We start from the raw sequence: 23,514 nt of genomic DNA, 5'->3' as shown, positions 1-23,514 counted from the left end.
ACAAGTGTGAGAAGGCAATTAGGGAGGGAAATAAAAGTCTACAAGTATTAAGGACAGCTCATCATTTTCAAAATTTATTGGCACATAAAACATTTCAAGCTGAGGTAAAGAAGGTTATTAAAAGGGCGAAAGAGGGAAGCTGAAAAAATGTTGTGATAAGTTTGGTCAAACTAGTGGGTGATGTTTGGGTGAAGATGAAAATGTATTCAAAGAAAATGGAAATAATAATTCTTAAAAATGGGGAAGAATATAACTACAGATCCAACAAGAATAAAGAATGAAACCATTTTTTTTATTTATAGTATATAGATTATTAATAATTGTATAAGAAATTTGACAGAAATAAGGAGAAACAGAAGAGATGAACGTTGCAAGACAACCTAACAGTCATTAAAATGGAGAGCCAGCATGCTCCTTTCTCACTCAGATATGAAACAAACCAAAGCAAAATCTGGTTCACATCTGCAGCATGCAATAAAATGCTTAAACACCTAAGGAAGCAAATTAAATTAAAATGTCAAAGGCAATTACTTCTAATCAACAAACCAGAAAACGAATTATATTGTCCTGAAAGTTATAGACAAATCACTCTTACCTTACAAACAAGGAAAATGCTAGAAATAAATGATCACAGAAAAGATTGTGTATTTTCTGGAAATTATAATCTATAAAGGTATCAATTGTATGAAGACTCGACCACTGCATAATAAGATTTTTGTTTACGAAGCACATGGAAGTAAAAAAGTAGAAAAGATACTGTCATATACAGTAGACAATGGAATTCCACAGGGCAGTGTTATAAGACCCATTATCTTTTCTGCATTGACAGGTTTATGTTTTTGAAAAGGTGGTGCCTGATTTATACGTATTATTTTGCAGAAGATCAATCTTTATAGAAATGAGGCAGATTTATTTAAAACAAATTCAAGAAGTAACCTAAACTATTGAAGAATAGTCATACAAGCAGGGTTTTATTTATTTATCTTTTATGGAAAAACACCAAAAGTATAAAGACTACTCCAAGGTTAGTAAGTGAACAGGTGGAGCTGGTCGATCATTTTCATTTATTTGGAATTTTATTTGAAGAAAAGCTAGTGCAAGCAACTTTTATTATAATAAAGGACGGATGGAAAAAAAAGGCTAAATCTTCTGTTTTTCTAGCCTAAACACTAATTATTACAAAGCATCGTTTTAAAATGACTGACTAAGGTACATATTTTCTCTATTTGAGAATGATATCTCTGGATTTGCCATTTGGCTGAACTCCTTTCACTGGAAATGAAACCCCACCCTCAACATGAACATAGCTCTGCCCAGTTCAGATTTTAAGGAAGTAGCACTGAACCAGCAGTAAACTGAAACACTCTTATCAGGTTGTAAGCAATAAATCTTTTTACACCCACGGTGATAATGTAAACGTTATTCCTGTTTTGTGGATGTTTTTTCCCTAAAAAACCCTCCTAAATAAAGATAGAAAGTTAGAAGTGCCACAAATACCATTTTATTGGAGTACATTTACATCATTTGAGTCTTAAGAAATGTCTGTAAACTGCAGAACATAAATAAAAAATTTCAGAAATCACAAAAACAAACATGTCTCCATTAGAGATGAATGCAAAGAAAATGTAGAGTAAAAGAATGCATTTTTCAAGTAAAACCTTCTGATTCCCTTTTATTTGCCCAGAGCTTTGTCCAGATTAGTCCTGATGGCATCCAAGAAATCCAACGTGTTGACGTAATGTTCGTTCAGCTTGCAGCTGCAAAATAACAACTTCTTTTACCCTTTGAAAAATGTAAAATTACCTTTCATGGTCACACATTTGAAATCACTTACTTAGCCAAACCATGAATGCAACCAGCGAGATCTTTGGTCATCACGCCATTTTCCACCGTTTCCACACAGACCTTCTCCAAAGTTTGGGAGAACCTGAACCAATATGATGTAGTTTAGAAAGAATGGCTGTGATTAAAAATGATGCATCGTTATTGCTGCTAAATATATTAAAACTTGCTTTATTAGGTCAGAGTTGCCATCCAGCTTCCCTCGGTGTTCCAGTCCCCTCGTCCACGCAAAAATACTGGCAATGGGGTTGGTGCTGGTTGGTTTACCCTTCAGAACACAATCCCAAAAAAATTGATAAGTTTGTTGAATAAATTATAAATACTTAGCCATAAAAAAGTTTTGGCACATTTGTTTTTACAACATTTAAAATGGTCAAAAAATCAAACAGAAATACAGAGATTCTTCGCTATGTCGCAGTCATCGTTCACAGTCTCACTTTTTTGCAGATTTTTTTCAGCACAATGTTGCAGTCTGCTATTTAATTTTGTTTTTTTTTACAGCGCATTGTGTTCTGCATTTGAATTGGCTATAGATATTGTCAGTCAATCTCCTCTATGTCGTGTCTCCTGTACAGAATTCGTTCAACTTGTCAGATCTACATTAATCTTCAATTGCAATCAGATCTTTGTACTTTCTATAATACTTAACTTATTTTTCTTTAAAAGTTTTAGTTTACAAAAGAGATAAAAATGTGTACAAGTGTGAAGTGAGGGGTTCAACAAACACATCTGTAATCTTAGTTCGTGGTCATTTTTAGACCGTAACTCTCCCGATAAACGAAGGGCTAGCTAGTAGAAGGTCAAGACTTTATCAGAGTTACTCTTACTCTCTGGTGTTCACGGTAGTGCCGGGTGACGGTGCCGTGAGCAGCCTCTGCCTCAATCGTCTTACCATCAGGACACACCAGCACTGACGTCATGAGACCCAGAGACCCAAAGCCTGTTGACAGCACATCCGTGTACAAGAAAAGAAGAAATGATTGTGTCATTAAAGTGCAAATACTAAAACAGTGAGTAGGGATTTGGGGGCTCAATGAGTAACACTTACCCTGAGCAAGAATGTCTGATTGGACGTCTCCATCGTAATTTTTACACGCCCAAACAAATCCGCCTGAAGACTTAAGGACCTGAGCCACCATGTCGTCAATGAGCCGGTGTTCATACCAGATCTTCAGTTTGTCAAACTCTGGCTTGTAGTTCCTGAAAAAGGTTATAAGGTAAAAGACTTTGAACCCCCCAAGTTAAGTCTATAGGCATTTCTACTCTTTATCTTACTTCTCAAAGATGTCCTGGAAGATATCTTTGAAGCGGCCATCATAGGCCTTGAGGATGGTGTTTTTGGTGCTCATGTAGAGAGGCCACCTCTTCTGGATGGCATACTGAAAGCAGCTATGAGCAAAGCCGCTGATGGACTGAGTAAGAAAGAGTTTAAAACAAAGAAAAACTCTTAATTTATTCCACCGCAACCAAAAGGAAAAAGTCTTATGAACTCTTATAGACTCTTTTATTCTGTTATGCCTTGATTTTGGTCAAACTATTTTGTTGAAATTTAAACTAAAAACAAACATTCTCACCTCATCAGTGTTGTACATGCCCATCCCACAGCCCCCTGCAGTAAAATTGTACACCTCCCACTCCTCCTGCTTGCTTCCATCAGCCGGAGAAAACACGACTTTAAACTTTCCTGGTTTTTCCACGACAAAGTCTGTTGCCCTGTACTGGGAGATCACACATCACAATGTAAAAAAGGTTTTCATCCAGATGCATTCATTAAAATGTATTTACAAGTACCTGATCTCCAAAAGCATGCCTGCCAATCGTTATGGGTAATGTCCAACCAGGAACAAGCCGAGGAATGTTCCTACACAGGATGGGCTCACGGAAAACTGTGCCGCCCAAGATGTTCCTGATGGTTCCGTTGGGACTCTTCCACATGTTCTTCAGCTTGAACTCTGAAAAACGAACATATGGATAATAATAGGACCCTACCATGGCTGCAACAACGGATGAAAAGATGCAAAGAAAAATGTCACCAACCACGAACTTACCCTCAACCCTGGCTTCATCAGGGGTGATCGTGGCACACTTTACAGCCACATTGTATTTCTTGGTGGCCAGAGCGGAGTCGATAGTGACTTGGTCATTTGTTTGGTCTCGATAGGGTAGTCCCAGGTCAAAATACTTCAGCTCTACATCCACGTTGGACAGGATTAGCTGTTTGAGGTATAAGTATACGTCACATCAACTTACTCCAATAGGTGTACCTACAGTAAGAAACTCAACTCACTCTACCTTCTCTTTGATGAACTCCCATATAATGCGAGTCATCTCATCTCCATCCATCTCCACCACCGGTTGGTCCACCTTGATCCGCTTTGTTGCATCTGAAAAGAGTCAGACTGACTTCAAAAACGATGAAGGAAACCAGACGTTAACGGGGTCAAAGGTGTTGTTTAATAATACACATTTATAGCCGTGTCATAAATATTTATCAGCTAATTTAAGATCAATCATAACTTTCTGAAATATTTCCGTTTATCTACAGAAATGTACCTAAAGAATGAATCCAGCATGCCTAAGTTGAATGACTTAAAGGACATCAATTCCTAATATGACACTGGCCTCGTCTTTATAGAAACAGCAACGCCAAAGGGAGCATAAAAGGTTTCACAAGTTTTTATATAGTCATTGCAAGAATTGCAGGTGCTAGGCGCTGTGGCCTTGGGCTTGTATGAGGTTTGATAGTGTTTATTACCTGACAAGCCCTTTCTGAGTCCATGTGTTGTGGACTCAAAAGCTGAGACACAAGGTGAACTCACAAAGTTCATCATTTCAAGCATTTTGGATTCAAATTTTTGTGGTTTAAAATGACAGAAAGCTACAAATATATTGATTTATTAAGCACTTAAGATTATTATGCTGAAAATTTTCAGAATAAATTCTTATAAATGCCCATTTTTCTAGTTTTAATGTGATTCATCAATGGCTAGTCGCCAAATATTCACTTCCTGCCGCATTATAGTATCCTATAACATCAAAAAGTCGCTCGTTTGCGGTCTTTGTGCGGGTTTTAGGCTGACTTACAGTTCCTGCGTTGCAGTTTGCGGTGGCAGACCGCAGACACCGCAGCGGGGGAGGGCGGCACTCCAGCAGCAGCTGCGCTCCTGAACGCGGCAGTCAGGGCTTTGAGGGTTCCCGCCATGCTGGGAGAGGATCCGGACGAATGAACCCTGTGCCTCTGTGAATGAAGCACGCACGAGCGCACGGCGGAACCTGCACCCACGTGACGTCTGGCCCCTTTCTGATTGGAGCGCAGGAGCAAAGCCACGTTGCAGGTGCTCAAGTGCAAACATACTTGTTTATTTGTGTTCTTTCACGCATGAGTAATAGCAAAGTTCAATTTATTAAAGATAAACACAATAAAACATTACAACTATTAATGTCTTTTTTTGTAAATACACGTATACATGTAAAAAGAAAATCAAAAATAAAAAGGAAATCCAATTGAAAACTACAATAGCATCCTCTCCCATAACAATATAAATGTAGGCTACTTAAAAAAAATAATTTTAAACAAATTCTACATTTTAGGTCTATGGGGGTCTCTTGTGTTGGACTGATTGTTTAGTCTCTGATACACAAATACATTTGTATAAACCCATTTTGTAACATTTTTTAACCTAAACTTTGTTTTTTCTTTATATTTATGTATATATTTTCTTGGAAAGGATGAAAACCAGACAGAGAATGGCGTAGATTAGGAGGGAGGCATGCAGAAGAAACAGGGGTTGAAGTGGAGAAAGCTACAGACAAAATTACAACAAGTTTCTCAAGGTGTATTATTATCACTGGCTGGTCTTGTCCACACTCATCCATACACTAAAACTCTGTATTTACATAGACTCGGGACTAGCACACTAAAACACTCCAAAGTTAAAAGCAAAAACATAAATACGATGAATAAATTACATGTATTATTTAAAATTAGAAATAATAATTGTACAATTTGGATCTAAAAACTAACCATATATATATATATATATATATATATATATATATATATATATATATAGTAAATAGAAAGCTTTTCATTTGTAAAAACCACAGTTTACATTTGTAAAGTAAACTTTACCATATTTAAATGCAGTTTCACATAAAAACTTTGAAAATCTTTATTGTTGTATGCAACCAACTACTATACTGTATAATATACATATATATTAAATAAATCTCCTCTGATCCACTGCTGGTGGCTTTTCCTCCAAGCTAGGAGCTTGATGGTCCTGTGCAGTCTTAGCCGTTCCTACCGCTGCACTGAGATGTCTGAAGTTTTTCGCAGGGTTCTGCCGTTTAGCCACTCCTCCATTTTAGGAGTTACTCCAGATACCACTGACACTACTTTTATCTTCACTTTCAAGGCCTTCTCCAGTTCTTCCCCAAGTCCTGTTTCTCCAGTTTCTCATATTCCTTCTTCTTGGTGTAGCCATCACTTGGTACTGCCACGACTTTTCTCAGTCCATCGCCACAATGGCTGGTTGAGTTCCATCCTGTCAGACTGGATCTGGAAGTCGCACGAAATCTTTCCCCTCTACTACTTCTGGAGACTTTTCACACTTTGACCTTAGCGTTTTCAGTCTATGTACGTATTCTGCCAACATCTTACACCCTGTAGGTGTTTGATTGTCTTCACTACTCAGATAAAATTACATGTTGGTAGTCAGACTTTAAGGGTAAATGATCAAAATGTGTCGAAAACATTTATCTCTCAAAGCCCAAATTTCTTATTTTAAATCTTTATAGTTTTTAGCACTTACATATACATATACATATACATATACATATATATATATATATATATACATACAAATTATTTTATTGGGTTTTTAACTATTTGACTACATTAACTAGAATAATAAAGTATTCTGTTACAACAAGTGAGGGCCTGACAAATTTCTGCCAAATTTTACAGAGATTAAAGTTTCCAAAATATTATCTGTCCATACTGATAAACTGAAAACAAATATAACACAAACTTATTTATCCAGTGATGGAGCCAGATGAAGACAGTAAGACAGACTTAAGTCTAAATAAAATTTTATTCAGTACTGACCTATAAATCTCTAAAATGCTTTAAAGTGAAATTGTTGACCATCCATGTCATGGACATAATTCAAAGCTCATTTTTGAAAACATAACTTGGTGCAAACTCCCAACAAAAGCAGTCTCAACAAATCCAGTGAAGAACTAATAACTGAAATTCATAAAACTAACTTAGCAAAGAGGAGAAAATACATTTTAAGGCACTTGGAGGGCAGTCAAGAGCAAACATGTTACAGAATATGTAACAATACTGTACAGGTATTAAGATAATAAACAATAATGACACCCAAAATAGTCTTTTTGCCTTAAATGAGAATAAAAAAATAACAAAAAAAGTTGATTTATTTTCAAGGCAGCATGTTTGGTGGTTCTTTTCAGTTCAATCTGTAAACAAAACCAACATGAAAACACATTCTTGTAAGCTATGAAAAATAGAATAAATTCTAAACTATTTAACATGTCGAAAAGTGGAACAATTGAGAGCTTAAATCTAAATGCACATTCAGCCGTCTGAGGACAGAATGAAGGAGGCAGGTTAAGTCGTGGCAGCTACAGAGCCTTTCTTCTCACTGAAAAAGCTCTTCAGCAGCATGACCTGACCAATGCCTATAACGAACAGCAAAACAGTCTCTCCGAAGGACCAGTAAGTGACCCGCTCGAAGAGGTGCTCTGCCTTTGTGCGGTCCTGGGCTTCTCTTAGTCTGTACCACGTTTGAGAATCTATCACCACCTTCAAGATCTCATGGATGGCGACGCAAGACGACTCCAACTGCAAGCAAAAATATACATATATATGTCTTTTTTTAAGATTAGACAAGGGAACAAGCTAACCGGGGTCAGCTGACATCAAAATCCTGATGTTATTTTTTTTTAATAAGAATCTTTGACATAAATAAAAAGGTTATTTTGACATGAGTGATAACTTCTCGGCGATAGGACTCCCTGTTCTCATCCTGAAGGTTTGTTACACCCCCACTGCAAAACCGCTGAGGGAGCAGCTTGAACACCAAGATCTTAAAATGCTGACTGAAGTGTGAACTATCATTTCTAATCAGGTATAGCATCTGAGGGAAGTGATTTAATCAACTGATTACATGTGCGGGGCGAACACAACGGCTGGCGGCTCTTCCTTCACACTCTTTTTGTTATGCTGCTGGCAGGAGCACTGCAGTCATTCAGTCATGTGTGTGGACCATCTAATCCCTACAGCGGGTACCTCATGATAACACTGGTGCTCTGGAAAATGAAGCAATCCTTACAGTAGCAATTCAAAGAAAATTCGTTTTTACTATGCCAGATTTCAATTAAAATAAAAATAGTGGATATTTGTTTTAATCAGAGGTCTTCTGTTGGGTATTTATTATCTATTGTTTCTGAAAATTGTCAAAACACATTTTTTTTGTTTAGAAATGAAGCAAAACGTATAAGAATAAATTGAGAATATATTTTATAATGAATCAAGTTTATGTTCCAATATTTCATTTCAATGTAAACCCTGCAACATTTTATAGCTGAACCTAAAAATAAAATACAAATAAATGGGGTTTTATAAAGTTACATCTTTTATTTAAAAAATGTATTCCTAACAAAACTCATGTAAAAAAAAATCGATTAAACTGTGTTTTTTAATGTTTTGAAAAACATGAATTAGAAGCAGTTCTATACATTGCAGTGAAATGTTGTTTCAATATGTTTTCAAGATGACAGTTTTATCAGTGTTAACAAATATAAATGTTTATAATTGTTTTTAAAAATGAGTTGTGAAGCTGTGACAAAGTAATGTATTTTAAAGACATATATAAAGACCACCACAGCTTTTAGTTCAAAAGGCCATTAAGGAGCCAACTTTGTCTCCATCTAGTGGACTTTCTATGAACTGCAGCACCAGTGAAACCAGTAGGGGGACTAAATACAAACCAGACTGTTATTTAATGATGTTTCCTAAAGTATTGATTAATCACTTCCCTCAGATGCTATACAACATTTTGCTTCTTAAAAACATTTTAAAATAAAATTTAATCTCAGACTTACCTGAGTCAGTGCTGTACTTCTAGTCATGCTCTGGAGGAGTGGCTCCTCTTCTCCATGCCTGAAGTCCAGGTACACCGTTTTATGAGTGAAGGTGGAGAACTCGTTGCTGAAGCAGACCTTGTAGACTCCCTTCATGGTGGTAGTGAGGGAGAAGCTGTCATACTGCTTCTTCCTCTCATTGTACAGAACATTGTTCTGAGGATCTGTCACAAAGCTGTCCACATCATAGTTGCCTCCTGAAATCACCTGAAAAGCAATGAAATTGTTGAACACATGCTGCAACCTCAAAAGTAAAAAAAAAAAAATGCTTTTAACGGCTATTACTTCTGTTTATATGTATTTTTATAAGCTTAGCGGCATCACCGTCCGTGACATGAAGAGCTCTAACAGGAACTCACTTGAAAGTCTATGTCAAACTTCACGTCTTTCTCGAGCTCCTCGTAAAAACACTCCTTTGCGTTGTCGGGGAGCTCAAATGTGAGCTCGGTCGCCAGCACCGCACACACACGCAGGAGCAGGTAAGTCAGTCCCCGGCGGAGCATCGTCTCAGCAGCACAGATCAACACGCAAATCTGCAGAAACCTGAACTCTGAACTGTCGACAAATAGCTCTTGATTTGCTCTGACGTGGCGCGAGCGCGAACCACTTCCGGGATAAGTTTGATTGATTATTTTATTTTTATTTTTTTGGGGGGGTTATTTTCACACAAAGTATCCGAGCAACAATGTATGTAACAATTCATGTAACACAATTCCGACAAAAACAACAACTATTTAATCTTACAAATAGTTAAAATACACGAAATAACAACGCGAAGCGTTTTCTATGTGAATTCCGGAAGTTGTATGTATCCGAGTAAATATCCATCTAAAATCCTTAAATTAATGCATGTTAGCTTAACTTAAACGACGCGCAGTAGACTTGTGTTTTTTTTTTCCCGAAAGTTGACAGGAAGCGGTTAGCAAGAGTTTTATTTTGAAAATCCTCCCCAATTCTACGCATTCACTATTTTTACAGGCAATGATTCTACGCCTCTACATCCGGATAGTTGCTGGATTTTACTGACTTCATATTTATAAATGTTTATGCGTATGTGCCATTTCTCAGTGAATATAAACAAACAAATATTAATAAGCAAATAAGTAAATAAATAAGGAAAATTGTCTTTTTAATTCATTGTAATTTAATTTTGTTGTAATCCACCCCTCCTCCCCATGACATTTTCACTTTTTTTGTTCTATTTTTTGTGTTTATTAGGTTTTGCATAGTCAATAAATAAATACACTTTTTACCGTTATATTTCTAGGAAATTATAAGTTTCTTTTCTGTGATAATTTCAAATATTAACTTATATAGATGCATTTCTTTAAACTTTTGGCCTATCTTAAAACATGATTAACCCAAAAATAATGTTGTGTAACCGTTTTTTCCCCCTTGATTTTTACTTTTATATTACAAAATGTGCAACATTCTTGATCTGTCATTGATATATAATATAAAATATTCCTCTTCGTTCTTTGAAAAGATTTGCACAGAAAGAGAGAGATTGCTTCCAGCTTTTTACTGTGATGACTGGCATAGATATGATCTTTACCCTGGATCATCCTGGATTTCACCCTTCAATTAGCTTTCCTCATTGTAAAATCCACGATGAAGAGTTGTGGTTTTCATTTTCATTCATCAGTCCAGCAAACTATCCACTTGGCTATAAATGGAAACCTGGACATGTTTTAGCAGCTCTTTGCATCATGTTACACAATTTCAAAATTAAACTGCAAATGTCATCATCAAGAGTCAGTAAATTATTAAATCTCAGTGATTATTCCTACTAAATAAAGCATTAAAGTCTTCTGTGAAACTAGGCAGTGCACACTTTCACATTATTTCCTGAACTTTCTGCCTAGGTGTTTCGACTTAGTAAAGCAGTTAGCAAAAAATAGTACACATGAAAGTTATTTTATGAAGTATGCATGAGTATATAGAGAGAAAGGATTCTAAATATGTATGTATAGAGTAGGAAGTATTTTAACCACTTCTCCAGACTAAATTAGAATATTTTAAGCTTACAAAATGATGTATAAAAAGTAGGAAAAAATGTATTGCCTTACTTTTAGTATGCACTACAGGTAAGTAGTTTTTTTCTAATCTGTCATTGTGTGAAAACAGTAATAGGTGCAAATTGGCATTTTTTTTTTAACAATCGATCTATGTTGTAACTAAAGCAAATAAAAAAAAAGTAAATGCATCAAAATGCTTCTAATAAAGACACAAAAGACTATTTCAGTCATCAAAAGGGGGTTTTATTAGAAGTATTTGACATTTTCAATCATATATCAGTAAAACTTAAAAACACTATTTGGTACAGCATCAGTCTGCGATGCCACACCGATGAAATGAACGGTAAGTAGAAGGAAGGGTGGTGCAGGAAAAAAATGTAGCATGAAATAAGTAACTTTCCCTCCTTCCTGACCGAGCTGCAAATCTTGCTGTGGAGAGGAGACATGATCCTCCACCTGGTGCAGTGAGGAGGTTGATGCCGCAGGCGCAGAGTCAACAAAGACATCTAAATGATCCAGGCGGCTCTTCAGCCCACTGAGGACTCTCATCTGTGAACAAAAACTAACCTGTTTGGGAATTTGTTAAGCTATATATCTTTTTCTTGACAAGTAATTTAAGGTAACAGGTAGAATCACAAAACTTCCAAATTTATTTTAAAACCTAAAAGCATAAGATGTGTATTTCCTGTCCATTTTGATGTCTCACTGCTAACATATTTTTTTGTGTATTGATGCAAATGTTTTGGTTCATATTGAGAAATGCAAAGCTTTTACATGCAAAACTATCTACTCTAATTACTCACCAACTTTTGGATTCCACTTAAGTATTTTTGGTTCACAGATAACTGCTAAACTTAGCTGTGTTGTCTCATGTTAGGCTGATTTCAAGCTCAAAAAAACACATTACCGGTTTAAGTTTTTCTGTTTTTGTCATATGTTTTACACTGAAACAATGCTTAATTATTTTGACGTAAAAACAAAAATGCTACACAATCAACATCAATGAACTTAGTGACCTGGCTGGTTAGCCACAGGCTATGAGGCTCACTGGCACCTGTAGGTAATGTCATGCACATGCCCTTATCAGTTCTCCGTCCAACGAATACAGAGCACATAGCTGGGCTGGAAAAGTGATAAGGAGATGTGAGTGACCATAAGACCATCTAGACGTTCCCGATAGAAGTCTCATCAATACTTGTCTGAAGTTTTCGCCGAGTGCTGTGTGAAGCCATTTTTGTTTTCCTCGAAGTTCCAGGTCTTAAAGTGGACTTCCTGAAGCTCAGAGCAGATGCCATCTGTCGTTTCACTTCCACGATTCTCAAAACAAAGATGTAGCTCTTCTTCGGCAGCCTTCCGTAGATCCTCGTGCAGCAAAAGACTAGCTGAGCTTCCACTGGGCAAAAGGGGTTCAGCAGGGATAACCCTTCACTATTTGACTCCTGTCAGACTTTTCAGACACACCCCATTGATGAGTTTTATTTCACCGAAGCCCCGCCTGGCTCCCACAGATTTTCTCCCTCGCCATTGGTTCACAGTCAGAACTCACCATACCTGCCCCCCGGCCTTTGAGGAATCGAGACAAATAGCTGTTGCTATTGTCAGTCACAGAGAAGATCAGCCAGTGAGCTGCGAGAGGCCAGGTTTGGTGGGTGTGCTCCCCACAGGTGTGGGTGAGAACATTCCACTAAGTGCATACCTGTCAGGTCTACAGGTACTCAGCTGCTCCTAGAAAGGGAGACCTCTGTTGTGCTCTACTTTTCTCCACCTGAAACCCACGAAGAAGGAGGACACAAAAGCTCCTGTTTGTCTCTGACAAACAAGTTGTTTCTTTTTATCCGTTTGTTTTTTTCATTTATTTAGATTATTCACATCAAACGAAAGCAGCTTTCTGCCAGGAAGTCTGTTTACAGTACAAATACATTCTGGGATCAGTTTCCTCTTTTTTTTTTACTGGGGGAAGTATTATAATAACAATATGGGGAATAAAAGTAGCTCAGAGTTTTCTAGGAACTGCAGCTGAATCACCTTGACATGTGGTGGCAGTTAGCACAGGTGCAGGCAGTGGCATGTACTCCCTCTCCTAAACCTCAGATAATCTGCGGCTGTTTTCTCCCTCTGGATATCGCACACATCCCCTGTGAAGGCGGTGTGCGGAGTGGAGACTTACGTTGTCTGCCCCCTCTGGTATGCAGGTGTCTCTCTTTGACCACTCTCCTGGGATTTTCGTCCCATCTCTACCTGTCCTGCGTGCTGTCCTGTGCTGTTCACTCGTTCTGCCGGAGCACGAATGTGAACAGTGGCCTCAGGCTGCAGAGGGAATGCAGGTTTTCTGCATTCGTGGGCATTAGAAGGAGCTGAGAGGACGGGCCCATGCCGTGACTACAACCGTGGACGGGTCTGTGCTTGTGTGGAGCTGAGTCAGAGAAGCCACGCTGACTAAGGCTGTCTGTGTCACCAGTCACTCTCACACTATACTGGTTTTAATTCTTACACGAGCTCTCAACCAGAAAACATGTGTTTTCTGGAGCAGACATCATTTTTAAAAACAGGCGTTACTTAAAGGTAAAGTGATTGATGGAAAGATTTTAGGTGTTTGGCATCCAAAATGTAGATAACGGCAATTATAAGACTCATTTTGTCATTTATAAAATGAAAAGTCGTCTGTATGCAGATGACATATTTTTCTATTTACAAAATTCACATTCTATCTGCAAAACCACAACAATTTAACAAATTCTCCATCTCAGACTATTCAATTTAAATCAGTTTTATTATCACTGAATAGAAAACAAACAACTAAAAACCAAAATTTAAGAATGTGGATATGTTTTTATCAATTCCTCCTGTTTTCGTTTGTCTCACATCTAAGCAATTTTTATTTATTTTCTAGTGCATCTATAATGCGGTATGTACACATATTTTTCCTTTCATTATTGTAATTGTTCTATGGTTTATTCTCTTCCATTGTCAAGCTTTTAATAGTTTACTTGATAGCCTTTTTGCAAGTAAACCTTTACTAATTCAATAGTTTTGAAATTATGGTAATAAAAAAAATCAAATTTAGTCTATATTTAAAAATTTTTTGCTGTTTTTTCTCAGCGTAAGTATGAAGGTTTCTCTGTTCCATCAATTCAGAATTTTTTAAACCTTTAAATTGTCATTCTGGATTTTTTTTGAACCCTTGATTGTCAATGGCCCAGAAAATAATATTTTTTTCCATCAAATCTCTGGGCCATCGAAAATCAAGGGTTAAAAAAATAATTCACAATGAAAATTCAAAGGTTTAAAAAATTCAGACTTGATGGAACAGAAAGACTTCCATATGTGAGTCTATGTTTAACTTGTTTGTTATTTTTTAAGTTTAAAACATGGATTTGTATTTGCCTTGTGTGTTTTCAGACACACTCTTTTCTTTTTTTAAGTTGTACGAAAAGGACCCGATGTCATTACTGTTTCAGATTTTTTTTTTACGTTTTTGTGATTGTGTTTAATATTTGTAATTTGTATCAAAGTAAGGTTTTTTAACACTGTAGTTAGAAATCTTAAAAAGCAAATGTGAATTAGCTGATAATTTTGTGAAAGTGACTAAAAAGTGGTTATCAGTGGGTCATGACAAATGAGGGCGGAGCTTTGACCTAAAAAGGGAAATTAAACCTTATTGACCAGGTAGCACAGAATTGAGTTCACTTCCTCTCTGTTTTTGACGTCTGCTCAGAACGAAGGCTCTGCAGTCACGCTGGTGGTTTTGATTTGAAAGAGCAGAAAGACAAAGGGCAAACCAAACTCAGGATTGGGGGTGTTTAAAAGAATTCCAAAAGCCGGTGCTGGGCGGAAGACTTTCGGAGGGTTGGAAGGGGTGCTCGGGCCCTGAGGCTGTACTCTGTCGCTGGCAATAACCGCATTGTTCAGTGAGCACATAGACAACAGGGGAGGCGCTAAGTCAGCTGTCTGCACGGTTTAGTGCACGCTGCTGTGCTCTGGACTTTTCAACACACGGTTCCCATCAGCTCCTCAAGGCAGAGGTCACATCCAACATCTGCATTCAGAGACAAGCGTGATGTCTGACTTACTATTAGTCACTCAAAACTCAAATTAAAAAACAGCTTTGCTAAAAAGTAAAGAGTATACAGAAGGTATTCACTATTTACTCTCAAAATGTTCATGTTAGCCACAACATGGATTCTAAACCATAAAGACGTGGGCTTTACAAGGCAAAAAATATATCTTTAGGGGGGTCAGGTCAAAGAGTGAATGTGGAAATGGGGTCGTTGATCTGTCACACATCTTTTAGGAAATGAAAAAAAAATCTTAATTTCCAAGAGTTTTTGCATTTATTTCTTCTTTTTTTTTGGAAAAAGGGTGGTGCTTCAGACCAAAGACAACAAAAAAATTCAATTTAAAGATTTAGTTGAAAAATATGTGGAGACGGTAGAAACAGAAGGGACAACTTGTATTTGGAATAAAAAACAAATGGATTCAATTGACTTTCCTTGATATGTTTGTGAGAAGAAGAACAATTTTGATGTATTTCATCAAAGAGGAATTCTCTTATAGGTCTACATTTTAATTTAGAAATAGTTATTTCATTTACCTGCAATATTCTTATTATTTCACCTTTTTTCCATCAAGCATTGAAATGTTATCTGTTGCTCTCTTCTGCATGGTTTGTCATTCTCCTCTTGATTTTTTGTGATGTCTTAACATACCATTGGGAAAGGAAGGGCTGAGGCCGTTTCTGCTGTCATTGTTGTCGATTATCTAGTTGAGTTCCTCCTGTCAGCATGACGGTCTGGTGCAAAGCAAACAGGGCTCGGCTCCTCTTTATCCCGTTCCGGGATTTTGTGGGAATGTCAGACGCTCGTGCGGCTCGTGTTGACCAGAGGAGATCTGCTAAAACATCTCCTGTCCTTCGGTGGATTAGCCAGGACACATTCCGAGTCCCTCTGCTCTGGGACTCCCACCCATCGGTCTGACATGGTTCACGTTGGGGGGACTATCCACACCTTCAGATTATTATATTATATATATTATATATACTCTTAGGCTTGTAGAGTTTGCAGTAAACACTGAGAGTGTGCATCCAGAATACATCTAACTCCAGACCATCATATGGAGGCTGCAGTCAGGTAACAGCAGGATCTGCCCCCCTGGAGAGTCCAATCCTCCCCTGGATGGGCTCCAGTGGAATGTCCCCGCATACTTTTTCCAGCACTCCAGGGAAAAAATGTGAAAATATTCCAGCCGTCCAGCTTCTACAGCAGCTCCAATTCTTTCACTCTTCTAGATATTCTAACAGTCAGATTATTTGTGAAACAAAAAGCACATTTTTTGTGAGAGAATTTTGACTCATCAAAGCAGGAAAGACACAGATGTGTTATTACTGAATTCGTCCTGAATTCGTGTTCTGAGTTGTGCCTGCAGGTTCACCATCATGTGGTCGTTTTCTGCCATAAGACACTACATGTGTTGTAAAAATGTGCTTTTGCAGTTTAAAGTTTTGCTAAATTTAAGAGTAAAACAAACAATTGTGTATATTTCTCTCAATGACTAAAAGAACATATTTTGGCATATTTTATTCTTAAATAAATATTCTAAAAAATACATAAATAAACTAATTTAAAAGTAGCTTTGAAGAAATAACTTAGCAGAAAAATTGCATAAGAGTATACATAAGAATAAAGAAGGTTTGCAAAGAAGAAACCACAATTAGTCCTGCAAGTTTAGTAAAGATCTTTGGAGAAACAATCTATTTCGAGTACGTTTATAGATTTATATATTTAAGAAAAAATGGGTAAATTAAGTGGTGTCATTAATAGATTTCATGTTACTTTATGTGTAACTAAAGCATAAAAATAAAACAAATTCAAAGTAATATTTAAAAATGACGTAAAAAGCTTGTGTTGATAAAAAATAAGGACTGAATTTCCCTGAGTATGCAAAAATACATTTTCTGTGTTATGCAGAAAGTGAGCTCTGCAGCCTGCAAACATGTAAACAACAGTAGAGAACAAAGGTTAATGCACATTAATGCACAGCAGCTGGATTCTGAACTGTTGTGATGAATAACCTTTGCTGTAAAATCAGCAAAATGCATAAGAACTAGTATATATAATTTCAATTGCTACCGTTGAAATAATTGAAGAAAAAAGCAATTTTGTAATTAGTTTGCTAATGGTCTCATTATATGTGAGGCTTTCTGTGTACATTTCACTGCGTTTCCCAGAACATAATAAACACATTTTGTGCATTTTGTCATTTGATTAAAGTTATAAACACAGACCTAAAATAATACTATAATTTGTACATAAAACTCTGAAAAGCAAAGAATGCAGCTAGCTAGTAAAGACTGAACCAAACTATGGATTTGAAAGAAACAAAGAAAGAAAATTGGTTTCTGAGTGAAAAAAAAAAAAAAAATCCACCTTTGAGTTTGCAACGCCTGCTAGTGGCTGAAACTGCAAACTGACACAACAAACGATGCTATATTAAACAATATAATTTGACAATTTAACTTTTTTTTTTCCTACAGTGTCTTTGATTTTCTAATGTGGATTTTTTTCCCAACATCACTTGCAATAAATCAACTTTAAAAAATAAAATAATCATTTAGTGCCTTTACCTGCAAGTGTGAACTTTTATCTTATGAAGCTGGATGTCAAACCTGTGATTTTAGTACATTTAAGCTGCTGAAGACACCTAAAAATATAAAAGTAAAGTCAAATCTCTGAGCATGTCGCAGGCTCACTTTAAGTGTCCAATTAATTTGTATTTCACTTCAGTAAAAAATGTTGATGTGCAGTTGCACAAAATTGCCAGTTCAAGTTGTTTGCTACTTTTAGTTTTTACCAGGATGAACTTGAGGAATCACCTTTTTTATTTATTATGACTATTGTTATTACTTTTTTTGTACATTATTATCCTTTATTTAATATTACTAGGTTACATTTGACCCAGCAAGAAGCTGTGTGCTCAGTCATAAAAACTATATACTCTTCAAAACAGGAAACAAAATAAAAAAATATACTTAACCTGATTCAGAGGGGCTCAAATGACAAACTGATTTGCCTTGAAACTCTGACAAAATATGAATATAAATACATTAAAAATAAATAAATAAATCAAAGATTGCTGATCAGTGGTAAAAATTCAAAATCTGCTAAGAAAAATTAAAGTTATATGCATTAAGTGTAGAAGCTTTTTGAAGCTATTTTATCACGTAAATAAAAACTTGGAAAAATGTTTAATTTGGTTCATTTTTCGTCTTTAAATTCATAATCCCCTGAAGATAAAACCGTTTCAAACAGAGCCCAAATTCTGACAGCTTCATAATGTCTGAAGCTGGTATCAGCGTGCATAATGATCCTGCTGAGTTTTAAAATTTATGGCATTTTAATTTCATTGGTGTCCACAAGGGGGCGTTACCATGACTGTTATCAAAGCAAAAGCGTTTTGCCAAAGGCACTTTCCTTTTATGTCATTTCCAGGTTTTTTAAGCTGAAGGAAGTTTGACTGACACATTTGATGAATTTATGGTTTAAATAAAAAAAAGCTTCAGTATTAATTATTTTTAGGCTCACACCTTGCAGTTTTTCATCTGTATGTTTGAAGATCTTAGCATTGCACAAACTAATTACAAAAAAAGGAAGAAAAAAAAATGCAATGGAGAAAATGTCACAAAAATCTTGAGTCCAAATTCACTTAAAGTCAAAACAGTTAGCAGCTGAGATTGTGAGGGATTTAAATCAGGTGTGATAATCAATAATCTATTGACTTTTTTACTTTATCAGTAGGCCTAATGGTGATTTATGTTGTAGTTTCCAGATAGTTTCTGGTGCGCAACAGCAACCAATGCTGATTTATTGTTTTACTTCTGTGTCCCTTTAGGGGCTCCGTATCAATCAAATCTAAACTTCATAGCAGCTGTCATTCATGTATGCATATGCATACCTCCCCCTAAATACACCAAAAACATTTTTGACCTTTTGAAAAGTCATAGTAATCTTGATGGTAAACAGTTTAGGGGCCCATGAGTTCTACAGGTTTGGGACGTTGGAGCAGCTCAGACCGACAAGTACCGACAAATGGAGTTTTGAAAAACATTTTTCAGAAATAAATTTCAGGACCGTTTTAGCATGAGATTTCAGTCAAATTTGCCAGGAGTGTTACGTTTTTTAACTTGTTCCTCAATGCAGAAATTGTTGCATTTAAAGACAATATTATATTTCATTTTTTGGCCTTTCAGTCCAAAAATCATATATTTATGTGGTGAATATGTTAATAGAGTGAACCATATAAGTTTATCCTGCAGCTGATTAGTGAAACACTCTCTTTATGAGCTGAAGTTCAGTTAAGAAAAAGCTGATTTACTGAGTACTCAGCACAAGCACTCCCAGCATCACTGCCACACCTGTAGACGTGTGGATGTACCTGACAGAAGTGACAGTGGCTCCGCCTTTGGTCGTGTTCCTGCAGAGAGATTCATCAAACATTCATACCTTTGCTCTTCTTCTCATAGTGTTCCGCAGAGAGGCCAACAACTCAGCCGTGCATTTTTCTCCAGAATGAAGCCTTCCACATTTAGAGAGTCTATTTGTGGCAGTGTCTCTCCCCACAGTTGCATTTGCCATGCCTTAAGGGCAGAATGTAAGAGAGAGGGGGTGGTAATAAACCTCCCAGAGTAAGCCTCGCTTAATTTTAAAACTTCAGCAGAACTGGCACTCAGTACCCACGGAGAACAAGCGAGCACGGAGATGTGGAACAGAAATGGAATAATGCACCGCCTGACCTGTTAGGTTGGATTCTAATTCATCCTCACCATGACTCGTGGGAGTAATCCCACCTCATCCTCCAGAAACAAGATTTTCTTAAAGAAAATATTTTAAACTTATTAATTTCCATCCAACAATAATTGTTGTGGTGTAAAACATTTAGCAAACTAAGAAAAATGCCAGGAATAAGTCATTTTTGATTAAAATAGACAACCTATCCATACTGTTGACACAGAGTGATCTAAACTTCATTTCCCATCAACCCTTAGTTTACACTCTCTCCCACTAGCTTACAGCCCTCACACCTTCAACCTAACATAACCGGTGCAACAAAAATGGTGAGCTACTTTGTAGCTATCCAGATGTACAGTTTGGAGCTCAGACGAGGAAATCAAAGACAAACACGAATCTATTTGTCTGCAAGTGGAGCAGAGAGCTTGCAGCCTGATGATTGAATTTTCTACCTTTTTCAAACTGTTATTTTATCTGCTCTTGATTCACATTTTAAATAAAAATATATTCAGAAATGCAGTTTTTATCCTAAATTTTTATATATGTCTTCCATCATGAGGAAAAAAACAGCAAAAACATAATTTTCATTAAAGTGTTACAAGTTCTGAGTGTTTGTGAAGCTCATAGACTGGCTTACAGAGAAACTCCATTCTCTATCTCAATGCAGTGCTCGCCCCCTTGTGTTCAGACACTAACAGTGACAGCAGAGACGGGCAAGATTGCAGTTGGCTGCGTTTGCCATTTCAGCTGCCGGGTCTTGATGTGTGCTGGCAGCCCTCCATGATCCCATTTCACCCTCCACTGAGCAGCAGGGGTGTAGCGCTGCACAACAACGGTTGCAGCTCTGCAGGCTTCACAGAGGTGCTTCTCATCTGTTGGAGCTCCACCGAGGCTGACAAGCTCTCATCATGTAGCTCACAGAGTTACTTCTCAAATAAAGCGACACAGAGCCCCCATTCAATTATGATTCTTGAACATCATAGAATGAACTTTAACATGTAGCTTAAAGAAAAAAGCAAACTGGAATTCAGTTTAAAGGAGGACTACAAGTATAGAAAGCTGAAGCGTGTGGAAAGATTTTGGTATTTAAGGAAATAGAAGAGAGATCACGAGAGACCCAAAGAACTGAAAGTATTAGCCATAAAACATTTTGAGGATTACAGCTTGAAACAATTTTTGAAATACAATCAAACATAGAAAGGAAATGATCGCAACAAGTCTATAATCTGGTTTTACAACAAATAAACAATGCTAGAATGTAATTTTTGTCATCAATTTAAATTTTTAGCTAACTGTATTTAGATCAGGAGTCTGCCACCTTCACTGGGAGCTTTCTGTGTGGAGTCTGTATGTTTTCCCCATGTACGCATGTTTTTTTTCTGTACGCTAAAGCTTCCTCTTAATTGTTTATTCTAAATAATTCTTAGATGTGCATGTGTAAGTGTATAGGAGGAATGGTGGCCTGCGACAGGTTGGTGATCTGTCGGGAGTAACCTCCCTTCACCCAACAGTAGTCAGGACAGGCTCCAGCAACCCCGTGACAACAAAAAGAATATAGAAGGTTAAGAAAATGGATGGATGGATGGATGGTCTGTAACCTTCAACACTTAAGAAGCCAGTCAGGTCGATTTCTTACTGACGACAACCCAAAAGGATCCACTAACTCTTACTTCTCTCTTTAGCAAAATAAGACTGATTTATATGTATGTTATTGTTACTATTATGATAAAAGTAAAAAATTAGCCTTTTTTGCATAAATAAAACATAAACAGAAAGAAAAAATAACTTTTTTTATATAAAAAAGTTTCTAACTTTTTACAGAGCTTCATATTATTTCCTTTCAAAATAAAGTACATCCTGTACCACACAGTGTAAATCTATCTCAGTAAAGCTAATTTTATAGTAGGTAGTGTAATGTCAGCAGTAAGAAAAAAAGCGTTTTATTTATGTTGGTACATCTCAGACAGAAATTTGTAAATCAGAACTAAATAAGTGATCCTTAACATAATTTTCAGAGCATAAGACACGATTAAAATCCTTAATCTGTTCAGAAATCCATACTATTTATGTATACTGATTGTGCTTATTGATCTTCAATTGACTTTCTGTGCCACACAGCACTTCGAAATCTGCCAACATGTTTTAGAGTGACTTTGTTGAACTACAAAGTCGATGGATTGATAGTTTGTTGAAGCAGTACGACTAATATACTATTCTTCAACTGTTTGTGAAAGACTTTAATTAAGTTTGACTCATCTGAATATTTAGTTTCCCTTAATGAGCCTTGTAGTCTGAAAAATATGTTGCTTTTAAAATGAAAAAGATTTTTGTTTTTCTTTAACCAGAGAGCCCCAGTTATGGGTAAAAGAGCCACATGTTGCAAATCCCAGGTTTGGTTGCAGATCCCATGCAAATGAGCTCATGTCCCAACTAAAAACATGTTTCTGATGTGGTCACAATGGGACAAACCATTATATATATACTGTATATAAAAGACACTTGGGATGTTTTTATTAGTTTATACTGTGGAAAAGAACATGAGGAAACCAAAGGCTGTAAAACGATAAAATAATAACCACGTCCTTAAGATTTTGTAAACTATTATTTAAGCTTTCCGGTCTAGACAACCAAAAAGTGTTGGTTTGGTTTACCACAAATGCAATACAGCTCTAACTTGGTGGTTGTAATTCTCCCATAAGGGATGACAGGATTTTAACAGGATTATCTGCCTTATGAACTCATCTGAACTTGAAGACTTTTTATTCAGAATATAGAACTTTTTAGTTGATGCAACACATACACAACATTTTCTGTAAATGGTGTGCACTAGTCTGGTATTTAGACCTGGACTGACACGTGCTGACCCGGGTAAAGCCCCTCACTCTGCTGTTGCTTCACATGCTGTGTTGTATTGTGTCACGCTGCCCTGTATTTGACCCTGAACTCTAACTTTGGCTTTCACATAATGTAGACTCCAACCATGCATGCTGAAAAAAAAAAAACTAATCTTTTCTCATCCTGTGAACCCTGCAAACAACACTGCATGAAGAAGCAGCAAAGGTCTGTAAAATTCCATCTATCGGTTTAATCTGACGCAAACTTGATCATCTGCAGATGCTTCCACACTGACTATATTATAATAATGAACACATGCCCTAATGAGTCAGCCTCCTTGATCCAACTGCTAGAGCTGCGTGTGCATGTATGAGAGTGACGGTGGTCGCAATCTGTAAGTGCAAATGCATAAATATGAGCACAACCATCCCCCATGCAGCCTCGTGTCAAAGGAAAACCATCGCCTGAAGCATCGGCAGCATCTCCAGTGATGTGACCACTGACCTCCTCTAACATCTGAAGAAGTGGGAGCCGACTTTTCAAGGACAAGGAACTTTTTCTGCCGATTACACGCTTCCCCGTCAAAATCTGCGGCATTGCATTTGCATGACATTAACATATATCGTTGGTGCAGTGAGCCGGACATGTGGGAACTCCACCTGTTAGGATAACACACACGTCACCCAACAGAGCTACAGGTTTTGGTGCAGTTTATTAACCTCAAGTTGTAATTACGGTCATTTCAATAAGTAATTAGGTAAGTAATTAATGTAATTTTAAGGTAAAATGAGAGGAAGAAGTGCTGCCATAAGCTGCAATACAATTCAAAATATGACATAAATACAGTGTGAAAAACCTGAAAAGTGCAA

At 36.9% G+C, this 23,514-nt stretch overlaps 2 protein-coding genes across 2 annotated transcripts; both read right to left on the bottom strand.

The window, feature by feature from the left end:
- Positions 1 to 1,672: 1,672 nt before the first annotated feature.
- Positions 1,673 to 5,044, bottom strand: LOC112161066 (isocitrate dehydrogenase [NADP], mitochondrial). The gene is made up of 11 exons (XM_024296046.2): positions 4,927 to 5,044; positions 4,135 to 4,226; positions 3,891 to 4,056; positions 3,634 to 3,794; positions 3,417 to 3,560; positions 3,118 to 3,254; positions 2,891 to 3,042; positions 2,670 to 2,782; positions 2,013 to 2,110; positions 1,835 to 1,927; positions 1,673 to 1,757 (listed from the first exon to the last, which is right to left on the bottom strand). Exons 1-11 carry the CDS (start codon positions 5,042 to 5,044, stop codon positions 1,673 to 1,675), a joined length of 1,359 nt encoding a protein of 452 aa, XP_024151814.1.
- Positions 5,045 to 6,919: 1,875 nt separating this feature from the next.
- On the bottom strand, positions 6,920 to 9,971 carry tmed3 (transmembrane p24 trafficking protein 3). The gene is made up of 3 exons (XM_024296047.2): positions 9,372 to 9,971; positions 8,974 to 9,219; positions 6,920 to 7,711 (listed from the first exon to the last, which is right to left on the bottom strand). The coding sequence occupies exons 1-3, from the start codon at positions 9,513 to 9,515 to the stop codon at positions 7,478 to 7,480; spliced, it is 624 nt and encodes a 207-aa protein (XP_024151815.1). The 5' UTR covers positions 9,516 to 9,971; the 3' UTR covers positions 6,920 to 7,477.
- Positions 9,972 to 23,514: the final 13,543 nt, after the last annotated feature.

Source organism: Oryzias melastigma, linkage group LG3 (assembly GCF_002922805.2).
Source record: "Oryzias melastigma strain HK-1 linkage group LG3, ASM292280v2, whole genome shotgun sequence".
Taxonomy (NCBI): Eukaryota; Metazoa; Chordata; class Actinopteri; order Beloniformes; family Adrianichthyidae; genus Oryzias; species Oryzias melastigma.
Note: the sequence above shows the minus strand (reverse complement) of the source record. Positions and strands in the feature narration are given on the sequence as shown.

What these genes read in the sequence shown, in the direction of transcription:
- LOC112161066 (XM_024296046.2), bottom strand. Translation starts at nt 5,044, where the DNA reads ATGGCGGGAACCCTCAAAGCCCTGACTGCCGCGTTCAGGAGCGCAGCT. An exon ending in TGATGAAGCCAGGGTTGAGG is followed by an intron (nt 3,795 to 3,890) that starts GTAAGTTCGTGG and finishes TTCGTTTTTCAG; the next exon opens with AGTTCAAGCTGAAGAACATG. An exon ending in ACTACCGTGAACACCAGAGA is followed by an intron (nt 2,111 to 2,669) that starts GTAAGAGTAACT and finishes TGTGTTCTGAAG; the next exon opens with GGTAAACCAACCAGCACCAA.
- tmed3 (XM_024296047.2), bottom strand. Translation starts at nt 9,515, where the DNA reads ATGCTCCGCCGGGGACTGACTTACCTGCTCCTGCGTGTGTGTGCGGTG. An exon ending in AGTTTGACATAGACTTTCAA is followed by an intron (nt 9,220 to 9,371) that starts GTGAGTTCCTGT and finishes ATTGCTTTTCAG; the next exon opens with GTGATTTCAGGAGGCAACTA. An exon ending in GAAGTACAGCACTGACTCAG is followed by an intron (nt 7,712 to 8,973) that starts GTAAGTCTGAGA and finishes TTTTGCTTGCAG; the next exon opens with TTGGAGTCGTCTTGCGTCGC.